The 10,162-nt window shown below is 35.8% G+C and overlaps 1 protein-coding gene and 1 pseudogene across 1 annotated transcript in view; both read left to right on the top strand.

Moving 5' to 3' along the window:
* The first annotated feature begins 278 nt into the window (after positions 1 to 278).
* LOC107686202 (olfactory receptor 24-like) lies at positions 279 to 1,277 on the top strand (annotated as a pseudogene).
* Positions 1,278 to 7,843: 6,566 nt separating this feature from the next.
* The window catches only part of LOC107686201 (olfactory receptor 1500-like), a 4,047-nt gene continuing 1,728 nt past the window's right edge, over positions 7,844 to 10,162 (top strand). The window contains exon 1 of the mRNA XM_016483110.1: positions 7,844 to 8,633. Coding sequence (XP_016338596.1) covers positions 7,844 to 8,633 — 790 coding nt within the window. The remainder of the gene's footprint in view (positions 8,634 to 10,162) is intronic.

Raw genomic sequence — 10,162 nt, 5'->3', positions numbered from 1 at the left:
TAAATTTGTCTGATGGCTGGTAAATTAATGAGATGGTTCCAGTTTGGAGAAGGTAGAGTATAAACCATGTGTTCCTTCTGTTTCTCTCTAATGATTTTACTGAAATATTATTTTATTAATAGTTTAATAAGATTACATCAAAGAACAGTCAAACATGTTTGTCCATAAAAGCACTGTGACTGGTAATGAAATAATTACTTGAATATTCTCTGTTATTGAATGCTTTTCTGAAACGTCTTTTAATCACAGGTGACATAAAATATCAGACAACAGGTATCATGAGCTCCATGCAGTCAAACTCCTCTGCAAATGTGACCTTTGTTCGTCCTGCAACATTTTTCATCAATGGCTTTTTTAATATCCCACATGCAAAATACTACTACGTGTTCCTGTCTTTAGTGTATGTTGTGACTGTTTTAGGGAATTAATTTATCATGTTTATTATATATTTGGCCCGCAGACTTCACACAGCCAAATACATTGCTGTTTTTCATTTGGCCCTTTCTGATCTGTGTGGAAGCTCAGCTTTGATTCCAAAAGTCATTGACACATTTTTATTTGAGCACCAGGACATTTCATATGAAGCATGCTTGATATATATGTTTTTTGTATATCATTTCATGAACATGCAATCTTTGACACTACTTGTCTTGGCCTATGACAGACTGGTTGCTATTTGTTTTCCTCTACGGTATCATGCCATTGTAACCAAACCAGCCATGTTTCTGATCATAGGGGTGATGTGGATTTTTTCGGTGACATTTTTTTCTGTACTTGTAGGTTCTGTGAATAGACTTTCTTTTTGTGGATCTAATGTGCTTGATAGTTATTTTTGTGATTATGGCCCTATCTATAGAATAGCTTGTAATGATAATTCTATAAATATTTTGTTGGGTAAAATTTGCTATAGTCTCCTGATTTTTACACCACTGATATTGATCTTCATTTCATATTTCTGCATTGCTCTGGTTTTGTTTAAGATTCCCCATGGTGTTGACCGTATCAAGGCCATAAAAACCTGTACCTCACATCTCCTGTTGGTGGTAATTTTTTATATTCCGATTTTGAGCAATAATATTGCATTGATAATAACACCTTTGCATCCAAACAGCAGGATAATTAACAATTCCCTGACGCAGACAATACCACCTATGCTGAATCCCATCATATACACTCTAAAAACAGAGGAGGTCATGCAATCCATAAAAGAACTGTACAAACGCAGCAAGGTGAACACAAGCACAGAAAGAAGAGTGAAATGCAGCAGGAGAATTTAAAAATAATAATTATAGCTTTAATCTTACTGTTTATCAGCTGTGAACAAGTTTTATTTTGTCTGTACTTGTAAGAGAAATTGTGTTGTAAACAGGCCAAATATGTTTAAAACCTTTGGGCTGAAACCTAGTAAAGCTGATTTGTGATTCCTTACCTTTTTAAGAACAACAATTTTAGTGAAGATTCTTAATAGACATTTTGAATCATTGAATGCAGTATTCACCTTTCCATTTTATTATTTTAGGTTAACAGTAAATCAAAAGAAAAAAACCCTTTGAATTACATTTGCTTTCAATATAACATCTTTTACAAATGCTTAATGATTAGCTTTATTTGTGAGAGTACTGCACAGCTATTGGATAGTGGACACTGTTTTTTGTTCTTACATGTATTGTGTATGTGTAATATCTTTATTATTTTGTGCAGTCACTAACTCTCACCATTCTGTGCTAAATGTCACATAGGTGTTTTATGATGATCACAGACCACATAAGCATGTGCCTCAGTGAACTAAATTAATTAAAAGTAATCCTTAAATTATACCTTGTTCATTTAACAAAATTAATGCAATATACAAATATGAGAAACATCTGTGTAAACCCTGCACACAGTACTCAATACAGTGCCTTACAACAGCTTTTTACATATTCTGTTAAATAACACAATAACATAGCAGACATTATTTATGTGTCAGAAATGCAGGATACAGCACACAGGCCTATATGTAACAACTTCTATGCATAACCTAATGTATTTTGAGAGTATATTTTTAAACAAAAATGCTAAAGGTTTTCTATGATAGACTAGCATACACTTTTACTTTTTCAACCTACTGCATCCAATGTGAATGTATATTTGGTTTTTAGCTTTGGTCCGAGTGTTTTCTCTTGATGAAATTGTCTCAAATATTGTACCTGGTTACATCATACCTTGTAACATAGGATTTAAGCCAAGAAGGACAGTAACTGTTCGAGATCAAATTAAAAAATAAATGTCAAAATCATCTTCTCATGTGAATTAAGTGCTTTTCCATTTCTAGTCCAAATGGTTCTGAACATAGTCAGTCAGTAGTATCAGCAACACTATTTGGTTAAGTAGGGCTACAATTTCAATCAGTTCCACACATGGCCTGTGTCTGATTTTGAAGTCGTAGATAGTAGAAGCCGCATAAGTCGTAGAGGTTGTCTAATTTCAGAAAAGCAACCATTACATTCCAAAGCAAGAAAGAAATTACAGTAATTAGGCCTTACAAGGAATAACAGTCATTTTTATAATGATGACTTTTGTTAAATGAGACATCCTCAATGACGTACTGTATGCAACTGACAAATATGACCTCCGGAGGGCACAGCCTTCGAAATAAGACACAACAGATACACAAAACCAACATATGGATATGGCTTCATGTACATGAGGGATAGCATCGTTAGCGGCCAGTGATAAGGCCTCACAGAAATCTATGTATTTTGTTCTGCTTACTTATCATTTAGTTTGCAAAACCTACAATCACCCATTTCTTCACACATATCCTTTAGTGTTATGTTCGACACCGAACCAAAGCTTGTGTAAAAACGTTATCTGAGCTGATTCAGTTTAACCAGCGAACCCCAGCCTCACATATTTCTCTTACTCTAATAATACATTTGAATGTCATTGTTGTTTTTTTGAAATATCAATATTCATAATAAAACGCTTGTGAATATTGCTGAATTTTGAAAGAACAGTCGAATGATAAGGCATGCTTCAAATCGCTGGTTTTATTAATGAATTTATTTCATTATTGGTTTTATTTTATTTGACCTATTTTAGCACCCGCTAAACTGTCGAACATGGCTTTTATTTTTAAAATGTCCCACAAAAGATGCAGTTGGTGTTAATTTATTTTCCCTCATCTCAACTGCACCCACTGATGGTGAGCTTTGAATTTAAATATATGGGCTTTTTGTACAGTATATATTTTTTCCTCTCCCATTTAGCTTCATTGAGGAAGAATGGGAAACAAAAATTAGAAAAAGATCAAGAACTGTTTTTAGGAGAATTTTGACTGCTTACTATACTTAAATAATATTATGGTTATGTAGGCTACATACAAGTCAGACCTGCTGTACTGTATCTCCCTATAATTTTGGGGGGATAACTGTTGTATAGTACTATAGAGTTGTGTAGTTACTCCTGCATCTTTTTCTTCAAATCTGTAGGGAGAAGGGGTGATCTATGAACTAAAGTCCCAATTTTCCACGACATTCTAATTTATTGAGATGCACCTGTATATATTTGTCTGATAGCTGGTAAAATAATGAGATGGTGGCAACTTTGGAGAAGGTAGAGTATAAACCACTTGTATTAAATATGTTCAGTATGATTATATCAAAGAACAGTTAACCATTTTCATTAATGCAATGTGATTGTAAATTAAATGATTACTTGAACATTCTTTGTTTTTGAACAGATTTCAATAACAGGGTTTTTTAAATAGGTCAAATAGACGTCTCCATGATGTATGTGTGCTATCAGGGAAGATTCACACCCCTATTTTTAAGATGGCAGTACTGACATACAGAGATTGTAACTATAAACAAGATGCATAGAAACTGCAATTTTGGTTAAAATGTAAAGTTGTAAAGATGTATTTGCACAGCAGAATAATTCATTAGGAAAAAACGTAGATCAAGAATCGTTTTGGAATCGGATCGTGACTCCCAGAATCGGAATCGGATCGTGAAGTGCCTAAAGATTCCCAGCCCTATAGGAAGTGCACTCTCAGTTACAAAAAGATATCAAAACCAGAAACTATAGCTTTCCCATAAGGGGCAATATTTGCTCCCTCAATTTAGAAATGTAAGAATTTAACATTAAAGATGACTTACTTAATAACATTAGGAAAAAATTATATATATATATATATATACACGCAGGTGCATCTAAAAAAAAATGAATTATTGCAATATAAAAGTATATTTAAAAACTTTAATGTTAGGTGGGATTAATCGCGATTACTTTCAGAAAAATGTACGATTAATTCGTTAATTTTTTTTTTATCGATTTACAGCACTAATATATATATATATATATATATATATACACACACACACACACACAATCAGGTGCATCTAAAAAAATTAATATCATGGAAAAGTTCTTTATTTTTTGTAATTTAATTCAAAAAAGCAAACTTTCTTATATTCTAGATTCATTGCATACAAACTGAAATATTTCAAGAGTTTTTTTTTTAATTCTGATGGTTACGACTTACAGCTTAGGAAAATTTAAACTTCAGTATCTCAAAAAATTTGAATATTCCATTTTGAGCTTGATTCGTTTGATTAATTTTGAGTATAAATACTAGGTACCTCCTGGGCTAGTTTAGAACATGCAACCACAATTATGGGGAAGACTACTGACTTGACAGTTGTCCAGAAGACGATCATCGACGCTCCACAAGGAGGGTAAGCCACAGAAGGTCATCGCTGAAAGGGCTGGCTGTTCACAGAGTGCTGTATCGAAATATATTCATAGAAAGTTGACTGGAAGGAACAAAGTGTAATAGGAAAAGATGCACAAGCAACAGGGATGACCGCAGCCTTGGGAAGATTGTCAGGAAAAGCTGATTCAAGAACTTGGGAGAGCTTCACAAGGAGTGGACTGAAGCCGGAGTCAGCGCATCAGGAGCCACCACACACAGACGTCTTCAGGAAATGGGCTACAGCTGTCACATTCCTTGAACCAAGCCACTCCTGAACCAGAAACAACGTAAGGAGCGTCTCACCTGGGATAAGGAGAAAAAGAACTGGACTGTTGCTCAATGGTCCACAGTCCTCTTTTCAGATTAAAGTAAATTTTGCATTTAATTTGGAAATCAAGGTCCCAGAGTCTGGAGGAAAAGTGCAGAGGCACAGAATCCAAGTTGCTTAAAGTCCAGTGTGAAGTTTCCACAGTCTGTGATGATTTGGGGTGCCATGTCAAATCAATGCAGCCATCTACCTGGAGATTTTAGAGTACTTCATGCTTCCTTCTGCTGACAAGCTTTTTGGAGATGCTGATTTCAATTTGCAGTAGGAGTTAGCACCTGCCCACAGTGCCAAAACTACTTCTAACTGGTTTGCTGACCATGATATTACTGTGCTTGATTGGCCAGCCAACTCGCCTGACCTGAACCCCATAGAGAATCTATGGGGTTTTGTCAAGAGTAAGATAAGTAACATCCGACCAAACAATACAGATGAGCTGAGGGCCTCTATCAAAGCAACCTGGGCTTCAACAATGCCTCAGCAGTGCCACAGGCTGATCGCCTCCATGCCACACCGCATTGAAGCAATTCATGCAAAAGGAGCCCCAACCAAGTATTGAGTGCATATGTGTAATGTGTAAATATTTCAGTTTGTGTGCAATGAATCTAGAAAGAAAGTATGCTTTTTTTGAATTAAATTACAAAAAATAAAGAACTTTTCCATGATATTAATTTTTTTAGATGCACCTGATTGTGTGTGTGTGTGTGTGTATATATATAGATATATATATATATATTAGTGCTGTAAATCGATTATTCAATCAATTTCACATTCAGTCTTCAAATTAATGTACAAACAACATAAAGACAGTTTATTTTAAATATTTGTTTAATGGCATCTTTTTTATTGAAAAAATATTGAGCCAGATTTTAGACCAGGTTTGAGTTGGTCTATGTATTTTCAGTTCCTCAAAATAGCAACGCGCCAACAATGCACCTGAACACACCTCTTTTTTAGACCAGCACGCCCATGGGCGCACAAATGGGTGCAAATGCATTTGCTATTTAAACAACGCGGCGCGAAACGGGAAAATGAGAACTGCGTCGGGCTGAAACTAGCAAAAACACTTGCGCCGCATTGCGCCGGGTGTATGATCGGGCCCTTTGACTTTTTTTTTAAGTCAAGTATACTTAAATGTCATTTTAGGTATATTTCTGAGAAGTACATAAAGCCCATTTCTGAGAAGTACATAAAAAGTAGACTGAAAGTATACTTTCCTATTTTAAGTATAAAAGAAGTATACTAATAGCACACTTGAATAAACTTCTTTTTCGTAAGGGCATGAAAAAATGAAGATTTTTAAAACTCCTTAATTCTATGTGTTAAACTTAAGTGCATAATTCATCCAATACTGTTTGTACTATGAACATGAATAGTGCCTCAATTTGTGCAACTTTGATTCAGGTTCAGTTACTGTGTCGATTCCAGTTGTTTTTCGCACTTGAAATTGTTAACCCTGGGTGATTAAACCCTGTTAAAAAGGAATTCTGGGTTATCATTATTAAACCCTGGGTTAACCTTCTTATTTGTATATTTTGTGTTGTCAATGTCATTGATCGGTCAAACGCAGCAGGTGACCTGTTTACATAAAATCTACTATTGCGCATATATGTCGTCTGTACTACCAAGTTTTTCCTAAATGGTCTTTTTGGGCTAAACACGTTGTCCATCACCACTTTTCCCCTTAAATGCTGAAACTACTGTTTCGACATGAACTGTTTCTGTGACTGTCTAAAGCACGTGAATACAAAGTACGCGATTGGGTGTCTGTTGCCAAGCATCTAGGAGTAATATTCTAACACAGAATAATTTTACACTGTACTGTTTCACGCGTTAGACACCTCAAAAGCGTTCCTCTACTCGGGGCAAAAAGCAGGGTTTAGAACAATGATAACCCAGAGTTGAGGCTCTAAAGACCAAAGGTCAAACGTCAAGGTGCCATTATGGTATTTTTACACTGCAGCGACAATCTTGCAAAGCCTCTGTTTTCTCCACTACATGGGCAATACAATCATCATATTATACACACGATTACAATTGGAACAATGCAAGCTTTGTTTTTGAATGCCCAAAGTAAAGCTATAGCATCAATTTAATACATTTTTGCAAACCCAGCCAGAGAATTTGTCAGCTTTCGGATGTTCTAGGTTGCTGTCAATTCCACAAACCATTGTGTGAGTGTAAAGCTCGTTTTCTATAGGAATGAATTGAAAAAGTAGTTAACACAGCATTATACCTCACATTTAACGATTGTACTGAAAATGACTTTATAGAGGACTTCAGTATTGATGTTACCATAATATTGTTACACTATCAAAAACTTCGAAAGCTTAAAATAAAACACTGGTTGTACACTGGTATTATTGATATTATTAAATAGAGTAGGCCTCATGCTCATAAGTCATCTTCTCAAGCTTTAAGGTAAGTGTTTTTGCTTACTTTTAATAGATTTACTCCTGCCCCTGCTTCATTAAGTCTACAGGGAGAAGAGTTCTCAAGTCCCAAGCTCAAGAATGATCTAATATAAATATGTTGATGGCTGGTAGAATTATGATATTGCCGCAGCTCTGAACAAGGTAGATTATAAATCATGAGTTTTCTCTGTTTCTCTCTAGTGATGTTACTGCAATGATTAGTTCAATATGATTCAAAAGAACATCTAAACATTTTTGTTCATTAATGCACTGTGGCTGGAAATGAAATTATTGTTTTAATATTCTGTATTTTTATTTTTAACAGTTCTTCATCACAGGTGAAACAAAAGCCAGACAACAGGTATCATGAACTCCATGCAGGCAGACTCCTCTACAAATGTGACCTTTGTTCGTCCTGCAGCATTTTTCATCAATGGTTTTTTTAATATGTCACATGCAAAATACTACTATGTGTTCTTGTCTTTAGTGTATGTTGTGACTGTTTTAGGGAATTCATTTATCATGTGTATCATTTATTTGGCCCGCAGACTTCACACTGCCAAATACATTGCTGTTTTTCATCTGGCCCTTTCTGATCTGTGTGGAAGCTCAGCTTTGATTCCAAAAGTCATTGACACATTTTTATTTGAGCACCAGGTTGTTTCATATGAAGCATGTTTGGCAAATATGTTTTTTGTATATCATTTCATGAATATGCAGTCTTTGACACTAATTGTTTTGGCTTATGACAGGCTGGTTGCTATTTGTTTTCCTTTACGGTATCACGCCATTGTAACCAAACTAGCCATGTTTCTGATAATAGGGGTGATGTGGATTTTTTCTGTAACATATTTATCTGTACTTGTAGGTTTCGTGAATACGCTCTCTTTTTGTAGATCTGTTGTGATTAATAGTTACTTTTGTGATCAAGGACTTATCTATAGACTAGCTTGTAATGAAAATTATTTAAATGTATTGATGGGAAAAATTAGCTTTGGTCTACTCATGTGCACACCACTCATACTGATCATCATCACATATTTCTGCATTGCTCTGGCTCTGCTTAAGATTGCTCATGGAGCTGACCGGATCAAAGCTGTAAAAACCTGCACCTCACATCTCATGTTGGTGGCAATTTTGTATCTCCCAGTTTTAAGTAATAATATTGCCGCTGCCACAACACCTATCCATCCAAACATTCGGTTAATTAACAATTCATTGACACAGACAATACCACCTATGCTGAATCCCATCATATACACTCTAAAGACAGAGGAGGTCATGCAATCCATAAAAGAACTGTGCAAACGCAGTAGGGTGTGTGCTACTATAGAAATACATATGAAATACAGTGGGAGAATTTAAAATGATTTAAAAAGATTTGGTTCTTATCAATATTACTGTTTACTGACCTTCATTATTTGCTTGAAAGGAACTGTTTCTGTTATGAACATTTAACAAATATTTAAAGGATATTTTGACTTGCTCTGCAAATCTTGTAAAAGAAGCTCTCTGACTTGTCACATGTGATTAAAATTAAACGATTTCTGTTACCAGGTTGATCCTCTATGGATTGTGTTTGTCTAATGTTTACTGTTTCTTTAATTGTGATTATGCAGTGACTTATCCCCACTATTCTGTGCTATTTTAAACATTGTGATGCATTGTATGATGATCTAAATTTATTCAACTTTAAATTTTAATTAAATTCAATTCAAGTTTATTTGTATAGCGCTTTTCACGATACAAAGTTTCTACAACATATTTAGTAGTAACTTATCAGTGGTGACTATGTCAAATTGATGTACATATGGCAGAAATGTATGGAAAAATTAATTAAAGACGTAATCAAACAGACGATGAACACTATTAACAGCAATGATTATATGTTGCAATCAAACTTGTAGCAAAATTTGGTAGTTTATGTTGTTTCAGGGTTGGCATCATCTGAGGTCCTCTGAGGGGTTGGCATAATCTCTTCTCAGGTGTTCGGTCATCTCAGGTTTTTGTAAGGGCTGGATCCAGACTTAAGCTTGTGTAATGCTGTCTAATATAACACCCAGATTTTTGACTGTAGAGGAAGTAACCGTACATCCGTCTAGTTGCAAATTATAATCCAAGAGATCCTGTATACTGTTTTTTGGTCCAATAAGTAATATCTCTCTTATTACTTATCCGAATTCATCTGTCGGATCCTCCGGTGTCTGCAGAGCGTCCGGCCCCGATCCAGAACCAGCCCGCCGGCTGCTCCGAAGTAAATCCCGCCTCTCAGCAGTCAAGGCCGCCGGCCACTGCACTCTCAAGCCCACCGGCAGATCAGAAGTCAAGGCCGCCGGCCGCTGCACTCTCAAGCCCGCCGGCCGCTCTAAAGTCAAGCCCGCCAGCCGGTTCACTCCCAAGCCCTCAGCTGACAGCTACAGTCTCCTTCACCTCTGCTCATAAAAGGAGAATGCGGAGGAAAAGACTGTGGACAACCAGGAAAACCAGTCTCCTCTTGGCTTATTTCAACCACCTAGCAGTGCATTACAATAGTCCAGTCTAGAGGTCATGAATGCATGAAATAGCTTTTCTGCATCAGAAACAGATAACATGTTTCGTAGTTTGGCACAGTTTTTAAGATGGAAGAATGCTGTTTTTGTAACATGGAAAATATGATTTTCAAAAGACAAGTTGCTGTCTAATATA

The sequence above is a fragment of the Sinocyclocheilus anshuiensis genome, unplaced genomic scaffold, assembly GCF_001515605.1.
Source record: "Sinocyclocheilus anshuiensis isolate Anshui unplaced genomic scaffold, SAMN03320099.WGS_v1.1 scaffold437, whole genome shotgun sequence".
Taxonomy (NCBI): domain Eukaryota; kingdom Metazoa; phylum Chordata; class Actinopteri; order Cypriniformes; family Cyprinidae; genus Sinocyclocheilus; species Sinocyclocheilus anshuiensis.
The sequence above is the reverse complement of the archived record's forward strand: the minus strand, read 5'-3'. Positions and strand labels throughout refer to the sequence as shown.